Below are 18,956 nucleotides of genomic sequence, written 5' to 3'. Positions count from 1 at the left end.
TGACTTTCAATGAACTCGGGTTCAATAGAAATGCATCGCCAAACACAATACTAAAAATATGCTCTCGGTACACTGTGACTGTCGTCTCCATGATGTGTGTTAGGTGAGTTGTGGCTCCCTATGAGATGTGCAGGCACTGACAGTTTTCAGGTCACAGCATGTTATACCTCAGAATGCTACTGTATGTTTTCCATCACAGCGGAAAAAAAAGTTGCTGCTTCAACTCCTTCTGGCCCAGTGGCCCAATATGAACCACAGAACCGTTATCATTTATTCCTTGTCAACAAGGTGACCGCAGAAAGGTGCTTAGGTGGGAACATTTTCACATGCTGGATCCAGAATGCAGATCCTGCGTTCACACTCTGATACACTGGGCCACAAAGTAGTGGGTGCTGTCCTGACCATAGTATAATCACCATCATGATAACATTATGAGATCGGGCCAGAGCTCCAGCTGAAGAAGGATAGGGGCAGCACTGTGGCTCTGTGGCTAAGGATCTGTGCCTGGGGCTGGAAGGTTGCTGGTTCAGATCCTGCGGCCGGCAGAGGAATCCTACTCCATTGGGCCCCTGAGCAAGGCCCTTCACCCCAACTGCTCCAGGGGCACCGTATAAATGGCTGACCCTGCGCTCTGACCCCCAGCTGCTCTCCCTGTCTGTGAGTCTCATGGAGAGCAACTTGGGGTATGTGAAAAGACAAATTCCTAATGCAAGAAATTGTATACAGCCAATAAGGTGATCTTATATATATATATTTCCTGCCAGGCACTTGGGTTATATACAGTTCTACAACAAGTTCAGTTGCTATGTATCCAATTATAATGCTTTAAAATGGGGAAAGGACTTGGGAACCTTTGAGGGAGTATGGTCACATGGTTCTTATGCAAGTTAATTTCCCACCAGTAACTAGAGGGGCACTGCCACAGGTGCATTTCCACTGGGAGGATTCCCCTCAGAAACCCCTCCCTCATCCCCTCATTCTCTTTCCACCGAGAGCACTCAATTTCCGCCCGGTACTCAAATGCAAATATACCTTCTGACAACACGTGGTAAACCCACAATACTTCCTGGATCACCGGATATTGCGTAAGTACCGTCACTGCACTACCGTGAAGTAACTCTACTCGTCACAGCAGCTGCCCAAACGTCCTTAGGAACTGCAGGAGTAGGAGCAGCTTAAGGCTTTTGTAACATTGTCAAGGGCGTGTTGGACATGTTCAGCATCTAGGTAACCAGTTTCTTTTTTTACCGTTGCGGTCCGGGCACGGATATTTATTTTCGAGAGTTGCTTTTAAAGATTCCTTGCACTCATCATCAAGGACATTGGTATCGAGCACACGGACACGTGCCGTGTAAGTTGGCATCGGTCTGCTCGCTGTCTTTGGGTGTAGGGTCACGCGTGTCTGATCCTGTCCTGCGTCTCAAGTCACCTGCGGTTTGAGAGGGGAGAAACGAGAGGGCCAGGGAGAGAATGGCCGGGCTGATTAATTTCGAAGACGAGAAGGAAGTGAAAGAATTCCTGGATAACCTGGGCACGGAGTACAGCTACCAGTGCCACAAGGAGAAAGACCCCGAGGGTAAGACCATTCGCCCAGGAGAGGTGTTGACTGGGATGCGAGGCTGGGGTGGGGGAGTATTATTGCGACCCGTGTAGACTCAACACGCAAGAACTTGCGATTCGGAGAGCTGCATCTCCATTGCTCTCCTGTAGCCAATGTGAGAATAGTCGATGATAAACTTCCACTGCATGACTCCGGATCTGCCCAGGTTCGACTCTCTCCACCTCCACCCCGTTCTTCACAGTTGGACTTCACGGACCAGAATTAGCTACAGCTCACTGCTAGACTTGTTGGCGTGACATAGGGTTAGGCAGTGCAAGCTCACTGTTAACCAGGGGTTAATATTACTTTCGATAGCGTTTGAAAGCCCCAGGAAGCAAGATTTGTGTGTATTTATGTCTGGGGCTCAGCATGAGTGAGGACGCTAGCGTGAGAGGGTGCAGATACTCTCTGAAAGAAGTGAAGAAAATTCTTGCGTGTTAATAGTTCGAGGGCTGAGGTGCCTTTTCAGGCATTAATTAATGCAAACGAGAAATGAGATTAGGAACAACTAATTGGAATCGGGTTAATTCACTCGAAGGGTTACCAAAACATAAGTTCTCTTTCTTTCCACTATGTGTACTTTCAGGATGTTGTACAAAAGTACAAAAACCTGCAGGCCCATCCCATCTTTTTTTTTTTAAACAAAGCCATTTCTTTGTTTACATTTTCTCAATATCTGAACTTGTCACGAAGAGTTATTAAGTTTGTGTAGACGCCCCCACACAATAATGTTGTAGCCGATGAGGGCTACAAACACAGAAAACTGAGTTTTAGAGGGAGGCTTCAGCACGCTTCAGGTGCTCGTGGTGTAGCTGCCACAGCAGTAGGCAGATGGCTTAGCGAAAACCAGCGGCAGCCATGAGGGCCGCGGGACAGACAGTCGAGGGAGACGAAGCGAAGACGAAGGGTCTCAGGGGGGCGAGAGGGCCCCGAGCGCCCGCTCCACCACACGCTGACTTTCCCCGTTTGCGTGTGTGTGTGTCCGTCAGGGTGCCTGCGCCTGGCGGACTACCTGGACGGCGTGAAGAAGAACTACGAGGCGGCCGCCCAGGTCCTCAGACACAACTGTGAGCAGAACGGCCACGGGGAGAGCTGCTACAAGCTGGGAACCTACCACATTGCCGGCAAGGGTAGGGCAGACATCGCCCCCCAGCGCCTGGCACTGACGTACAGCTCCCTCACGCACGCATGCACGCCAGACAGCTAACAGTACTCCCACCACACAGCTTTCAGTGGGGAGGAGAACAGAGTGATGAAGCCAATTCAGAGAGGGGGATTATTAGGAGGCCATGATTGGTCAGGGCCAATGGGAAATTTGGCCAGGACACCCAGGTTAGACCCCTACTCTTTTCAAGAAACACCTTTTTAATGACCACGGAGAGTCAGGACCTCGGTTTGACATCTCATCCGAAGGACGGCGCCTGTTTACAGCGCAGTGTCCCTGTCGCCATACTGGAGCATTAGGACCCACACAGACTGCAGGGTGAGCGCCCCCTGCTGGACCCATTAACACCTCTTCCAGCAGCAACCTTAGTTTTTCCCAGGCGGTCTCCCATCCAGGTACTGGCCAGGCTCACACTGCTGAGCTTCAGTGGGCTGCCGGTTGTGAGTTGCAGGGTGGTATGGCTGTCGTACCTGCGTGCACACATGTACACACCGTCTCCCTCTCAGCCCTTGTCTGCTTCCCTCTCTTCCCTCTCTCCCGGGTGCCTGTTCTCCCGCGCTCTCCAGGTGGAGTCCCCGCGTGCCTGCGCTCGGCGTACTCCTGCTTCCTGCGCTCCTGTGAGAAGGGAGGCAAGAAGCGGGCCGAGGCCTGTCACAGCGTGGGCCTGCTGGCTCACGACGGCCGCGCGCTGGAGGCCGGCCCGGACGCGGGGGCGGCGCGGAACTACTACGAGCGGGCGTGCGGGGAGGGCCTGGCGGCCAGCTGCTTCAACCTGAGCGTGCTGTACATCACGGGGGCGCCGGGGCTGGCGAGCGACATGGGCCGGGCGCTGCAGTTCGCCCTGCAGGCCTGCCAGCTGGGCCACGTCTGGGGCTGCGCCAACGCCAGCCGCATGTTCAAGCTGGGCGAGGGGGTGCCCAAAGACCAGGCCCGGGCGGAGGAGCTGAAGAACCGCGCCAAGGAGCTGCACAGCCAGCAGAAGGAGGCGCAGCTGACCTTCGGGGAGTGAGGGCGTCTCCCGGGAGACTGGGGGGGGGCTCTCTCCGACACCCTTGACCCTTCACTACGCCCTCTCGCGTGGCCTTTGTGCCGCTGCCCTTCAGACAGTGTGCTCAGGCCTGTGTAAGTCCAGCCGGGGTGCAGACGAGCCCGGAGCTCCTTCAGAACCAGAGTCAGGAGAGCCCCTGTGTGGGTGCTGCTGGGGGCGGGGGGGAACAGTGCCCCCGAGCTCCTCCTGCAGTCCGCCGGGGGCTCTGCCAGGCAGAGGCACACAGACCAGGACAGCGGCATCTCTGAACAGAACTGCGCAGCTGCTGCTGCTTCTCTCCTCTTCAGCACGAGAGCGCCCCCTCTCTCCTGAGGCCACGCGCGGTGTGGCACTGTCATCCGCCGCCCGGGTGTGTGTCCCTGTGGTGGTGGCGCGTGGTTAAAACCCAGCGTGGGCAGCCCTGCCGGATTGTTTTCCCTGACATACCGGCAGCCTGAGGGCACCTACTGCGATCTCTCATTGTAGGGGGGCCCAGAGGGGATGTCTACTGAGCCTACGAAACATTAAAACACAAGGTGGAGAGTTTCTTCTGCGTGTCGCGTCCAGAATCCAAATAAAGTGTTTAGATTGGCCAGCTGCGGTGCCTTGATTTTGATTTTGCTACACCATTGTTTGTCACATATCATGTTTTTATCCTGTCCATGAACTCAGACATTTTATTTACTGTTTGTAAAGTTAGTGATGGCAGGTAACCCTTCTGCGATTATACATACAGCAGCAGTGAACAAACCGCATAGCAAAGTCAGCCTAGACTTCTGATTATCTTTGGGTTTAGAATGAAGTTTGATTTAAAAAATACTCCGCTACAAGTAGTGTGCACCTACCCTAATCAGTATCCTCACTTCACCACAAGGTGGAGCCAGAGCCCAGAATAATGGTACTGGGCCTCGGGGCTGCACTGAAGGACCATGGAGGAGTGGTCTCTGTCCAACATTCACTTTAATTAACAGCGACGTAGTGCTGATCACCGTCTGTTTCAATTTGCACGCTATAAAAGCAAAGAAAACACCAGGCCGGATCTGGACTGGCTGTGAATGGCGAGGGCTCCAGTTTCATTGTTGCAGCATGAAGCCTGCAAGTCTAACCCCCGGGGGACAGCATGCGTTGTACAAGTGAGACACCCCGCTTGGCCCGAGAGCTGCGCCCACAGCAGGAAAGGGTTGGGATCCTGTAACACGGAGAGCGGGCAGCGGGTGTTAACTGTGCTCGTCGGCATCGGAAAAGGGGAACCGGAGACGTCGTCCACTAGGTTTCCCGTTCGCGGGCGAGAGCTGATGAAGACACAGCAGGGTCTTCTCGTAGAGCCGCAAGACCGGCACTGCCTCGGCATAAGACCGAGACAAGAAAGGGAGCACTGGCATGGAGGCTTGGCCCTCTGAGCCAGGAGCAGGAGACTGAAATACGCGCCGCGGGCGTAGGGCTCCTGTGCTCCTGTGCTCCTGCTGCCTCGGCAAGCGGGCGGCTGCACGTGAGGAGACTGTGGGGTTCACTCCCACTCCCTGCCTGCGGGGGTCTGGCAGCCGGGCGCACCGGATCCGGGGCTGAACGGGGTGGGGGTCCTGGCTCACTGGGAGGTTCTGGGGCCGAGTGGGGTCTCGGGTTGGCTCTAGAAACACGCCTGTCAGGCTGCAGGTGCGCAGCAGGATAGGAGCCCAGTGTGGTTGTGCCCTTGTAGAAAAAGAAAGTGCTTCAAAGAGTGTGAACTCGCCGGACCTGTAAGCACTGGCTGCAGGAGTTGAGAAAACGCTTTCTCTGGGCACAACCCGGCAGCTGTTCCCCCTCCAGGTGGCGCACTCTGGCCGGGTACCATGTGAAGCAGCAGACCTCAGGCTCTGGGAAAGTCTTCAGGGCTCCCCTTTGGCACCCAGCTCAGGAATGTCAGGGAGTTCCTTCTCTTGGATGTTTTTATTGCTGTGGCTGATGGGCCTGGAAAGGCAGGTTGGCATCAGTTAAATACTTCCAGTGGTCTTAACTGTGAGCGTAGCCCCGCAAGGCCTTACGTAGAAGAGCCTGGTACCCCTGAAGCTTCTCTGCTGGTGTGATGTAGGACAAATATTCTGCGTTGTTTACAGAAAATATATCATTATTGGATTACAGTAGGGGCATCCAAACTGGGAATGTAGCTAATTGAACGTCTGGATCTCAGCCCGTAATTAGTTTAGATGTGATCTGTTCCAAAACACTCCAGCAGACTTTCAACTGTTGTTTGGGTTTTGGAAGGTGTTAATCTTTTCTCCCATCTTATCTCCAATCAAATTACTAGCGACCTCGCGGCTTTTACACAGCTGCGTTGGATGTGGTTGTGCATTTCTCTCTCTGTGTGTGTGCTCCCCTGTTCATTCCTCCCCTCTCTCTCTCTCTCTATACCCTTGCTTTTAAAAACCTTTAATTTTGTTCGAGGCGTGCGCATGCGTACACCAGCTCGCTTGCGCTGAGTCCGTGCCAGCGGCGCACGCGAAGGCCAGCCGGCTCAGCCGTAGCGTCTTGCGCCGAGGTTTAGGGAAGGGGGCAGGCCGTGCGCGCGCACTCGCGGAGGGAGGGGGGGAGTGGGTTGAGCTGAGCGCGAGGCTCCTCCCGTTGCAACCGCTCGCTCTCAGTGAGACCTGAGCGCTGCACGAGCAACAGGGCACAGCTGCGCCAGCCGCAGTCGCCGTATTCACATCCAGTGCCGAGTGTATGTGAACATCAAAGAAAAGGCGTTTAGGCAGAAACTAGGATTACATTTCCGCAGGGAGCAGCGGCCTGATTCAGCAGGTCAGTATCTCTGCACTCCGTCTCTGTGTCTCGCTAGCGGAGCGGATTATTTTGGTTCAGTTTGCCAGGAGATGCGCTTTTCCCCGGGATTTGCAGTTGGCGAGCCTGACACTTTGAATTAGCGGTGCGTCCCGCTGCTTCGTGGACCGCCTGGTTCCGTTTTCCTGTCCCCGACCCGTGTACCGCTCTCGCCGCTGTCCGCCGTGCCGGTGCATCAGCGCTCTCCGGCCGGGTGGCACGCAGCGGCGTGTGCGCCTCTTCGCCTCCTTCGTGCGTCTCTTTATCCGCCCCCCCTTCAACCCGGCCTCGGGGCTCGGGCTACGGATGTGCCCGGTTTTCCGGCGGCGGTCCCGTCCCGCCCAGATCCGGGGAGTGTCTCGGCCGAGGAGGGTGACTGGAGCTGCGGGTCACAAAACAAAAACGCCGAACAAAACATAAATAAAGGAGAAGCGCCTGGCTCCTTGTGTCGGCGTTTGAAATGCAAAGCCGGACCAATTAGACAACAGCTAGTGAGCACGGTGCGTGGTGGGTTCAGGCGTGCGGTCCACCCTACTGTCTTAGGCTCGCTCTCCCACGTAAAGCATGACACCCCCGTGTTTTTTTTTTATCAATTTCATGTTGGAAAGTAATGAAATGATTGTTTTTTAATCGCTGCAACGCGAGGCTTGGCGAGGCCGTGCGGGTTTGCTTCTCTCGCTTCTGCGTGATCCCGGAGCTCAGGGGCTTGAACCCGCGGGGGCGCGTTTGTAAGACGAGCGGAGACCGTGCCGACGGGCGAGTCCCCCGTGGAATTTGTGCTGGGAAATAGCAGGTATCTGACACGTCCTCTGTGGGAGAACGATACCAAGCGAGCATTTCTTTGAACGGTCACACGGTCACGGTCGTTTCCGAATCCGTTGCTAAATACACGTGCCCTGCGGACACGTAAAAAAGTTCTGAACGGTAACTTAATAAAAAAAATAGCATGGTTTTAAATGGTTTTCCCTAGACAGTAGTGTTATTTGAAAACCAGCTATGCAGGCGTTTTGTGTTTTTTTTTTTGCTTCACCCGACGCATATTCTTTAGAAACTAATGACTAATGCAGAGCTGATACCACCCTGCTTGTAAACTCTGCTCTATCTCCCAAAGAGATTGAAGTAACGGCCTGTTTTGTCTGCACAGCATGAATAAAGGACAAGATATTCCAGTCATGAACTCTGCAAAAGAGTGTTTTTTTTTAATTTTCTTTCGCTCTGCAGAAGAGTACGCGGTGTAAGATTCTAAAGAAGGGAGATTCTCGGAAGCGAAAGGAAGCGACAGGTTTGTCTCCAAGGGGACTTGTAAAGAACCTGGCCTTGCTCGCAGCGAGCGGGTCTGGAAGTGGGCGACGGTCTCGTAACTGGAAGGTTGTGGGTCCGAATCCCAGGGGAGACGCCTGATCCGCCCTGCTCCGATAAAACAACCAAACGCAACTCGCAGTGGGTAAGAGTGGCTGCCAAGTGAAAAATAATGGCAACTGTGAAGGGGTGTTAAAGCCATGGGCCTGTCAGAGCTTGGAGGCGGATGTCCACCGCAGGCGGATTCTGTAGGTGAAACAGGCCGCATTCCAGTATGTAACACTGAAGGAAGAGGGAATCGTCGGGAGCCTCGGCGGGGCCGGCGCTCTCACGGGCACCTGTGCGCTCTGGGCTTGCGGCGTTGTGCTTGGTGTCGTCGCGTCCCGTTCGGGTTGCCGGCGGGGCTGAGGCAGTTGAGCTCCATCCGACGTCCTTGGTCATTCCCGAGGTTGCGGGGTGACCACTGTCAGATTCCCACTCCTCCCCTCACTCCGCCCCCCCCCAAGTCTGGACCACCCCCCATGTTGGCTGACGTGTCAGTACAGCCCTGCAGCCTTCCGGAGGATTTGATCCTGTTCAGAAATGACTGAGCTAATCCACCCACTAATAGGTAGTTCACGGATACTTAAAAAAAGATTATTGGTAATCTTCCAGACGACACACAGCTCTACGGTATTTAGTCGCAGGTAGTTTGTGTTCCGGTGACCCAGGAGAAGAATTGCCCTGTTTGTATGCTGGTTATTATATGTGATTGTCAGGAGCTGAACTGCTTTTTCAGAAACATTGAATTATTGATTTGTTCCAGTTTAGGGACTAAAGGTAAATTGTGTGCTATGGAACTGGTATGCTTGTCAGTTTTTGGGATATTTTCAGTTTTAATTTCCCTGTCTTTGGGAACTGGGCAGCTAGCTGTAGGTGTCAGAGTTTTGTTCCTGTCTTTTTCTTGAAGGGGAACGAATGTTAAATCTTACTTGAGGGATAGAAAATTGTATGACCTGATAAAAGTTCACCACTTCTGCTCCTACAGCGGAGTGTGTAATCTAGTCTGAAGTCATGGTGCAGATTTGCAATGTTACAAAGTTATTTCTCAAGTGAGATTTCTCCATTTTGAAACCCATTGTTAAATGAGGCAGTAAATGAGGCTTTAATGAATTTTATTTAAATGAAAGCTTCTACCGTTCATCATTGTGCCCAGTGGGAATACTCGTTATAATGAATAGTTTACCCTCCACAAGAAAGCAATTGTTTTGTGTCCAACGTAGGATCATATTTGTAGACTGTTTTATGCAAAGACTAATAAAGAGACATCTCCAAATGAAATCACGAGATACTTGAGCATGAATGCTGCTAAAGATCTGTGTACATAGGCGCTGTAGGAGCATATGTTTGAGTACAAAGGCAATCTTTCTGTGTTAATCCTGACATCACAGTGTTCCTTGTCAGTGCAGGCTGAGGAACTGGGGCCCCGGGGCGGATCGAACAATACTTTCAGGCACACGCTGAAAGTATTTATTCTCAATGAAGCTTCTGACCTGAGAAACTTTTAAACAGCGACCAGCGTAGGGACGATCTAACTTGACTGAGCTTCACACTTCAACTACAATATGGCCGGGGGGGGGAGGACAACAGTGTTTGGGCTGTTGAGCCCTGTTGGGGTACGAGACTCCCACAGACAGCAGAGACATTGTGTTTTCCCTCTTCAGCGTGGGGTTAGGCTCTGCTTGTCCCACTGCAGCCTGCCGCAGCTCCTCGCTCGGCGAGGAAAGCACTGCTCGAGTGTAAAACGCAAGCCGGCCTCCGTGGAGTGAGTCCGTCAGCCTGCTGTGCGCGGAGAAGGGAAATGGTCACGACCCGTTTGTTCAGTGCGCGGAAGTGGGGCCACGTTTTCATTTCTTCAGACTGGTGTTGGATTTTGCGTTTCCTGGCGGCACCCTTTTGGAAAATGTGGTTGGTAGCCTGGGGTGAAGCATTACAGCACCCTAGAAAGCTCTCGCCATGAAAAGAGTGAGCATTCCCGTGTGATTTCCAGCTGGGGGAAAAAGTCTCTGTTTACACGGTTACGGATTCTGGCCTCTTTTTTTCACAGGGCTCAGCTGAGGAGATTGTTAATCGTATCAATCGGATTCCGTGCGCATGGGTTTTGGTTTTAGAAACCGCTGCGGTTTATAACTTACAGCCGATGATTGTTCATCTTTGCGCTGTAAACGCTTTGGGCCGTTTCAATCACTTTTCCTTTCTTAGTCCAGTCTTCCTCTGAGGCAGTGACGGAGTTTGACTGCTTTGTGAGTTTCTCCCCACCCCTCCACCAGATCTGGCTTTCTGTCTGTACGAGGTTGTTGACCAGTTGGCCGTGCCGTTTCTGTTCTGGCGCTGAGGCGGTGTGGGAGACAGAGGTGTACGAGACATGCAGCAGTGTTTGTCCGCCCCAGTCCCAGAACTCAGGCCCACAAACGCCACTGGGGATTAATGCTTAAGAGCTGGGATCCGCAGATGCTTTCTCTCCACTTGGTTTTATTGTGTTTCTCGTAATTAAAAGCATGTCTTTGCTTTCGGTCTCACGCAAGTGCTTTGTGTGTTTGCATCAGGCCTTTGTGGGAAACTGCTATTTCACAGTAATAGGAGCTTTCCGTCTCCTGTGGGTTCTGTGCCTGAAGATTATCTGAATGGGAAGGGGGGTGGTGCAGGGGCAGTAGGGCAGGTTATTTTAAGATGCAGGGTCATTCTGTGTGGAATTTCTGCATGGCCTCAACATCTGCCCGCCAGAGTTGAACTCCGAAGCCTGAGACATCTTGAAGCTCAGCTCATCTCCAAGGGCCTTTTTGGTTAATGTTCATCTGATGCAGTATCCATTACGCTGCTGGTAAAAGGTTTAAGAGAATTTCCCCAACAGAGTGCTCGAGTCAAACTGCTGTAAAGCTATACTACAGCCATCCAGAAACGAGCAGTTTTGTAAGCCCGGCTTTATTTGCAAGCTCTTTATTTACGGAGTTTTGCACCAGTGAAGTGCTGTGTGCCAACTCTACACTGCCCGCGGGGCCGCATGTGATGTATGACCTGAGCTTTTGGACACCCTCAGACAGGAGATGAGCTCAGCGCATCCTGACCGAGGTGGATACATCGCTGTTGGCACGGCAACATAGGAATCAGACCAAGGGACTCCCCTAACACTACTCAAGCATTATATTATGACCTAGAGGAAATTCAGCCTGCATCAGCTGTAGAGGTTAGGCTTAATGAAACCTTTCAATTTCAGCATCGCTGTGCCAGGGGAATCCATTTTTGTTTTCATTTATAACACTTTTACTTGTGGCGTTTTTCTCGGGATGAGTCAGCAGCGCAGTGGGTTAGAAATAGAGCTCAGAGACGGCGTTTTCTCCTGGTCTGTAACAGTCTGTAACAGATCTCTAGTGAGACTCGGTGTATTGCCTCTCTGCAGGTATGCCTGGCCTAGTCACAGGACAGACTGTCTGGATTGCCAGGTCTGTTTATTTTGGGGATCAGAGTGACTGGTGCAGCGGGCACAGTCGTCACTGATTTGGAGCGATAACAGCTGGCAGAGCTCAGCCTGTGCCAAGTGTGCCAGCTGTGTGTGGAGAAAGCAGCTGCACAGTGGGGACAGTGTGCTACTGTGCTGCAGTGCAAACCGGCACGACTGGCTTTGGAGAGGAACCACAACGGAGCACAACAAGGAGGAGGAGGCTCATTCTCTTTATTTTGCACCCATTTGTGGATTTTAAACTGCTGCCCTTTTCCTTGGTTACTGTGAGTTTTTTGGTAGTTTTTGCTAGTTGTGGCTAGTTGAAAGCCCTTGGTGCATTATGTTGTTGAGATACAGGAGCAGAATGACTGCTGCCATAGGTCTGATATACTGTAAGTGTTCAGTCTGTGAATATAACTTTCTCTTCTGCTTCTACTTACTGTTGTACAATAATTGAAATTGGATCTTAAACGTCTTAATGAGTCTTTGTGCTGTGTGACTGGGATCCATAGGTAATGTCCCACTATATATGGGGTTCAGAAATTTTATAAGTGATGGTATACAGTCGAATTTATTTCCTTTTCGTTTTAGAATTTGGTAGAAAGCACCATTTTACAAACGTTTGTATAAAATCATTTAAAAAGAAAACGTAAAAAAAAATCCACCCTCATGGCAATTTTTAATTCTGGAAACGTTTGTCAATTTCCATGAGTGAGGTCATAACAGGACAAGCAGCAGACTGTAAGTTACTGTCTGTACAGGAAAGGCCATGGAATTAATGTCCTTAAAAAAAGTTAATAACCCTAGTATTGAAGTACGGACTAATTGCACAGTCTAGTCTAATTGTGATGTAATATCACAAGTTTCACCTTTTTCTTAAAAACGGTGGTTGTTCTCAGAAGTAAATCTATCCAGGTTCATATTTATCAGTTCTAAAACAAAATATAAAGTTAATCATAACATGCTTTCCCTACTAGTAAACGGTACATTATGTTTTGAAATCAGTTCATATGTAATAACAATGCCTGGGCTAGCTGGTTATTGTCTGCTTTACCTAGTTCAGCAAGATCCTGAGAATGCTACAGAAATAAGTATGGGCTGGGTCCCTGGCATAACATTCATATTTCTCAGTATTGGATACATCCAGTCACTGAGCCCTGAGATCCAGGTTTCTTATCTGCTGCTTTAGTAGGGTGGGGGCAGGCATTCAGAAAAGTGATAACAGGTTTTGCAGACTGGGCTGTATTGTTTTCAGTTGTGGCAGCAGCATCTTGTGTCCAGGTCCCCTCAGATCTCGGGCACTGAGTCTATACTGGAGACTGGGGAGTCTGCCGGGTCTGTACTGGGGTGAGAGAGCTCCATCGAGACGCAGGTTACTGCTGTAGATGGAGTTGGTGGACCGGTAGGAGGGACTCATCCGCCTGTACCAGAATTTCTCATTTCTAATCCAATGCCCTGATATGGTGTCTGAGGACACTGCTGTAGAAGTCAGATTTTAAACTGAACCCTGACTGCTCGGTCATTAACTATCCCATGGTCCTTGCAGAGAGAGTAGTGGTGTTGATCCCAGTGTCCTGACTGAATCCGTACAATCTGGCCTTCCTAAAGATTCCACTTAATTCAGCTGGTGAATTGTTTCTCATGCGTTTGCTAGGTCTGCTGCACAATTGGGCTGCTAGCACCTAATGGCTGCTGTTGACCCCCCAGCTGGATGACGTAGGCTCCTTTCTGTGTACAAGGTGCTTTGGGGTCCTTTGGGATTCAAAACACTGTATAAGTACCTGGAATGAATTCAGATGGATTGGCTGTAGGTCACAGGGAAGTTTTGCTGTAACTCTTGGCACTACTTGCAGCTTGCAGAGAGCTGTGCCTTTCAGAACGCGTTATCGTTAATGGGGGTGTGGATTGGTAATCAATGATCAATCAGCCAGCTACTATGGGTACTGCTGGTACCATTGTTTTCAGAAGACTTGAAACGGCCGATTACAGGTAATAGCTGTTAAATTCAGAGTGCTCACTGATGGGTTTGAAGATCACTCTCGTTCTTGAAGTGGTGCGTCTCTGTGAGCGTGCTCAGTGCTTACAGCGTACCCAGTAAATGTGGAGGCAGTCTGCAGCTTGCAGCAGGTTTGAAAGCTCAGCCTTTCATCTCCCTGCTGCCAACCCGTGTTATAAACATTTCACGGTTTCATGGAGCCTTCTGCGCTGATTGTAGCACGATCCTGGCAGTGCTAAAGAGCAGATTACAGACTTGTGTGCTGAGCAGTTCTTAACCTTGTTTGCCTTTGTTCCTAAACGCTCTCCTCCCCCCTAGTCTCCCAGCAGAGTAAAGGTGATAATGGCTGGGTTGAAAAAAGTTGTTTTCTAAAATGTGATTTGTCTGGTCTCCTGTCTGGGCTTGGGAGCTGGCAGAGGCAGCGGTGTCGGAGCGAGGGGCCAGCGCGAGTGGTCTCTCCCCGCTCCTGGCTTTCTTTGACCATGCGTGTGCGCTGCAAAGGCCTGCTGTGCTTAAGGTTGTTGCTTCCTGTTTTTTTAGCTTTTAGTTCCTTTTAGAATAATATTCCCATCCCTAAACTATTTTCTGAAAGTATGGACACATAGAGGATTGCGGAACCCTTCCTTCTCTGATGGAAACCGCAGTTTCTACACATATAACATATAACATCTTGCTACAGTGCAGAAGGGTTTCAGGATGGCCGTGAATTTTGATACCTGGTTAAGCACCCTTATCTCAAGAGCGCGGTCGGGAGAAGGCCGGTCCGTACGGTATCTTGAACACACTGTGCGTGTGGTGAATCCCCGGATGTCCGTCTGCTAAAACTGGACAGAGTGGCCACATTCCAGAAAGTGTTGTGGCCTGTCGCAGAGTGTGGTGTTCGCCAGGGACCCGGCTGCTGACTGAAATTCCAGTGCGATAGTCTTCCGTCGTGTAAACCCTGCTGGCACCTTACTGACAACTGCTACTCCTTGTCCACCCGCGTGCTGGAGCCGAGCCAGGGTGGCTGGAGTGACTTTGAAGGAAGAAAGGCAGAGGATCAGGACAGTTGCAAGTGAGAGGAGGCCATTTGGCCCGTTAAGCCTGTTTTATCACGGCTAATTGAAGCCAATTGATCTGAGGATCTCATCCTGCTGCCGCTTGAAGGAATCTGGGGTATCGACAGCGTGGCTGGGTTTTGCGTAGGAGGGTGAGCTGAGCGACTGATGTCACACACAGTGAACGTGCTGAGGAGCCAGCAGCAGTACAGGATGTCTGTGAGGGGTGAAGACTGGAAAATTGTGGATCATGCAGTTGTAGATGGGTTAATGTACAATGATGCAAAAACGATCATGTCCGTCTCGTCTTGCCTGAATGCTCGTCCACTATAACACATTTGCAGTAAAACCACCCTTGCAGTAAAGACATGCTATAAAAGCAGTGTTATGAATGTGGTTGAAAACAGCACTTCCTATTTTCAATATAACACTTAACATCCCTTCCCCTCTTGCTTTCGCACACAGTCACACAGTTCTAGAGGCGTAGCCTAAGTGTTTCTTATTGGGGTTAATTGAAAAAGCCAAGGACCATATTTTCAGTTCAGAGCTACTGGGCCATCGCTCAGTGTTTAAATGCATTCATAAGATATCACTGTATTTGTCGAAAAGTACATGATGTATATATTTTTAGCTCTACATATTAAATTACATCAAAATGTTAAAAAGAGACATATCAAAAGCAGCCCTGCGTCGGTCAATTCCTTTCCACCAATTATTTCACTTGGGCTTTTGGAAAGTCCTGGGCAGAAGTTACCGCCAGCTTCCCAGTACAAAGAAATCTCAGCTGTAGATGAAATCTGTCAGTTGTCCCTCTGTCTGAGACCCTGGTGGTGCTCCACTCCTCCACATGGGTGCTCAGTGAAGCCTGGAGATCAGTCGAAACAGTGTCCTAACCTCGCAGACAGCCCAGCCTCGACACACCTTTTATTCAAGACCGCCAGGGCTGCCCCCAGCCTGGCTGACCCTCCTGCGTTCCGAGGAATAGTGCAGGCTGGTACACACACATGGCTCCTGAGCACCAGGTTTACTCTGACTGACAGAGGGAGAAAAGAAAGGAACTGAGAGGCCTCTCTGCTTCTTAGGCCAAGTGTCACGTGATCTCTCTCGCGTGAACAGCTCACAGCTCCTCCTCTTCGGGGTGTCGCGGTTGTCAAGGCTGTATTAGGAGGGACCAGCCATATGTCGCCTGTTCCACTGTCACGCCAACTGCGCCCTCTCCGCACACTGCTGCACGTGTGTGTGTGTCCTGTGTCAATCTGTGCAGCCAGAGATAAGATCCAGTATTGCCTTGCCTGCTGTCGGCTCTGCTTCACTGGTGTGATGTGAAGTGCAGAGTGATCTGAGTGGAGGACTGCAACAGGTTGCTTTAAAATCCCCTTTGGAAAACAACTGTGAATATTTTCACAGATCATCTTGCAAGATAGTTTGCTCAATCCTTTTGCAACAGCACTTTATCCAAAACTCCACCTCAAATGGACAGCTGATAGCTAGTCAGCCACAATATGTTAAGGATATCAATAGGAAAAATAAGAATTTATAGACCAAATCTCCATTTTATTTCCCTTATGTGTAAACAGAGCTGTTTTAGCCCATCCCTTCCCTCACCTCCTACAGAAAGAAAATTTTGTTCATCATTCATTCATTTACAAGCATTTCCCTGAGTTTTGTTAAAATAGTCTTCCTGAAACGCCCGGCCTCACAACCTGTCCATCTCTTGCTTGGATCTGAAAGCACAGTTGCCGCTCTGCAGCTGCAGCAGGCTTGTCGGTTCAGGCTTCAGTGTGGTGGACTGCAGGTGGTCTCTCTGCCAGACTTGAGCCGCAAAAACCTGCGGGCGTTGCATGCAGGTATCAAAAGCATAAACTACACCTGTACAGCTTGCAGCACTGAACCTGAAGAGGAGCTCATGAGAAGGACTTCGGTTTATGTTTCATCGTTTTCATCTTCCTGGCATTGTGGGGAAGCAAATGCAGCATGGAAATGGAAAGTTGTGATATATAGGTAAAAGCATAGAATTTAAATTAAGAATTGTAAAGATACAACTGTGCAACATATAAGTCGGACTTAATTTAGAATAGTGTGGAAAATCTGAGTCATGGAGATGCAAGAGAGATCGCTCCTCTGGAATCACTCCAGAGAAGTCCATCAAGATACACTCCCAGGCCTAAAGGAATGTCCTGCACTGACGGGCTAAAAGCACTGAACCCTTTTAAACTTGAAAAGGCAAGACTGAGGATACCTGATCCACGTATTGGACCCAGCAGGGGACACGAGTGGAAACGATGAGGAAATGCATTTAAAACTGAGAACAGGAGGCACTTCTTTCACAACACAAATGGTTGTGGGTGTCTGGAACAAGCTGCCCAGCCACGTTATTGAAGCCAATATTCAGGTTGTCTGCGAGAAACGGTCGGGTGAGATCGTCTGATCAATTAGCTACTGAGAAAAGCAAATGAGCTACAGTAGGTGGGGCAAATGGCTTCTTCTCCTTCGGAAAAGTTTGTGGTGTAGTGAGCTGGGAAACCCAGGACTAGCTGCAGGGCTTTAGTTCTCTGTTCCTGTTCCTTACTCACTCACTCCTGATTCACCCGACAGTGAGCCCAGGGCTCACAGGTGCACACAGATCTGAGCCTGTTTTTTAAACTGTGAGGCAGGATCTCTTGATAATGAACTTTGAAGGAGTGCTCTTTTTGCGGCCATCGCCCAACCATTCAGATTTGTTTTTTCAAAAAAAAGTGCTTTTTGCAGCATTTTTTAAACCCGATTCTGGAGTACGAGTGCTTTTATTCAATCCTTTTACAGCCGTTTGATATGTGAACCATCCACACTGGTTATATTCTGCGTCCTTTTTGGCAGATGCAACAAATTAAAAAAAAAAATCCAAAAAACTGCCCTGGTCCCGGAGTGATCGGCTGTTCTCTGGGGGTCTCCAGCCGTGCTCGTCAGACAGGGGCCCCGGACCCCTGCTCCCAGCAGGGATGCGCGGTTGAGGGCGTGTTGCCTCTTCTGCACTTCCGCTTTCTCGCCCTCTCTCGTCGTGTCGGGACTTGTGAAGAGACGGCCGTATTTCTGTTGCCTCATCGTGCCCGGGGAGTGGGCGTGAGAGCAGGATTCAGAATCCTAAACAAACCCTTTCCAGAGTCAATGATTTTGCTGCTGCGGTAATTGTTTGCCTGTTGTTTTTGTGTGCTCAGAGTGCCGGGGATAAAGGCATCCAGTGATAGGCTGTTCCACAGCACAGCCTATTCTTTGGGAAGCAGTAGACTTTTACGCAGGGTGAGCAGAACAATGTCTTGTCTATTTTTAGAGTTGAAGCTAATGGTGGAGGCTCACGCATCCCTATCAGAGTTTGTCGCTTCAGATAAACAGCTTTTAATGGAACCATTAAGATGTGTTGTAACGCCTCGGGAAGGCACATGTAGGTGAGGGGTCTGGGGAGAGTGTGGGGCTGGGACAGAGATACAGCTGTTCCCTCGGTCCGCAGCTGGTGCTTGGCTTCCAATAGATTTCGTCTGTGTTCCGTTTGGCACGAAAAGGAGGGTTCTCCCTCTGTTTGCAGAGAGAAACACTGAAGCCTTTTTATGCTGTAGATTTTTTTAAAAAGGCATTCATTTGCAAGCTCTCTGTCAGAATAAATAGAATTACTTTTTAATAAAGTTTTTTTTCTCCCATTTAATGATACAGTGGTGAGGTCTTTTTTTTTTTTGAGGGACAAAAGTTGAACCAGGTTCATTATGATTTGCTTTGTGCCTTTATATTTTTCCTTGGTAAACTATTCTGAATTCTAATGAAGATCTTCAACAGCTTTGCTTGTCTGCTCCAGTGGTTTATTGTGAATCTAGGCAAACCATTGCTGCAGTGCTGGAGGAGCCCCATGAGAGACGTCTCAGTGCTTTTCATCATTAAGTCTTTATGGTTCTGTTAGAGGAAATGTTTTATTGTGTGAATTACACACATTTACAGCATTCCTGGGCCTCTATTAAACATTTATAGTTGGTGTTTATGGCACCAACTTTGGATGGAAAGTGCAGAAAACTTTACAGCAGTGGCATCTGATTCTACCCTCAGACATGGGCTGTCTGAATTGACACATTAGCCAGGCCTGCTGTTGACTTCAGTGGTGTAGGAGAGGCATATGTGCCAACAGTTCAGTGCAAACATGCCTTTAATGAGTTCACATACATAAGTCTTTTTTTCCATAGCACAGCTAATTGGGGTCTGTTGTAAATTTACGAGAGGTTTTGCGAGTGCAGTATTTTGTATCCTAGCCACAATCCATGGAAACATTTATTTTGTTCTGCATTTAAAGTCACATAAAGGTAAGGAGACAATGGCATTAATTTTCCACAGAATGTGTTACTGTCCAGTAGATACGACTGTACAGCTGTTTATTTAATAGACTGCTTGAAAATAACACTAGTAGTCGCTAAAGTATGCTCTTAGAATATCTCGCTGTATGTGGCAGCAGTGTGTGAAATTTTATTTGCTGAGCATCTGCAACATGTGTGGGTGTGTGTATGAATGTATCGCACACATTTAGCCTGTGTAGCTCATCTGATAT

General features: G+C 49.8%; 2 protein-coding genes across 8 annotated transcripts in view; both read left to right on the top strand.

The window, feature by feature from the left end:
• The first annotated feature begins 901 nt into the window (after window positions 1-901).
• On the top strand, window positions 902-4,387 carry coa7 (cytochrome c oxidase assembly factor 7). The gene is made up of 3 exons (XM_069194418.1): window positions 902-1,576; window positions 2,590-2,730; window positions 3,332-4,387. Exons 1-3 carry the CDS (start codon window positions 1,471-1,473, stop codon window positions 3,772-3,774), a joined length of 690 nt encoding a protein of 229 aa, XP_069050519.1. The 5' UTR covers window positions 902-1,470; the 3' UTR covers window positions 3,775-4,387.
• Window positions 4,388-6,350: 1,963 nt separating this feature from the next.
• The window catches only part of ralgps2 (Ral GEF with PH domain and SH3 binding motif 2), a 110,552-nt gene continuing 97,946 nt past the window's right edge, over window positions 6,351-18,956 (top strand). For 2 of the 7 annotated variants that reach the window (XM_015356297.2, XM_006635074.3), the window contains exon 1: window positions 6,351-6,567. The gene's annotated coding sequence lies outside the window, so the exon portion shown is untranslated. Of the gene's footprint in view, window positions 6,568-6,615; window positions 7,086-9,489; window positions 9,889-11,517; window positions 11,647-17,508; window positions 17,672-18,956 lie in introns of those variants that run through there. The other 5 variants (XM_006635075.3, XM_069194414.1, XM_015356296.2 and 2 more) reach the window with 5 other exon arrangements.

This window comes from Lepisosteus oculatus, chromosome 9 (genome assembly GCF_040954835.1).
Source record: "Lepisosteus oculatus isolate fLepOcu1 chromosome 9, fLepOcu1.hap2, whole genome shotgun sequence".
NCBI lineage: Eukaryota > Metazoa > Chordata > Actinopteri > Semionotiformes > Lepisosteidae > Lepisosteus > Lepisosteus oculatus.
The sequence above is the reverse complement of the archived record's forward strand: the minus strand, read 5'-3'. Positions and strand labels throughout refer to the sequence as shown.

Excerpts from the sequence above, each read along its gene's own strand:
- coa7 (XM_069194418.1), top strand. The coding sequence starts at position 1,471 with ATGGCCGGGCTGATTAATTTCGAAGACGAGAAGGAAGTGAAAGAATTC. Across the intron at positions 1,577-2,589 it reads CAAGGAGAAAGACCCCGAGG|GGTGCCTGCGCCTGGCGGAC; the intron begins GTAAGACCATTC and ends TGTGTCCGTCAG. Across the intron at positions 2,731-3,331 it reads CTACCACATTGCCGGCAAGG|GTGGAGTCCCCGCGTGCCTG; the intron begins GTAGGGCAGACA and ends CGCGCTCTCCAG.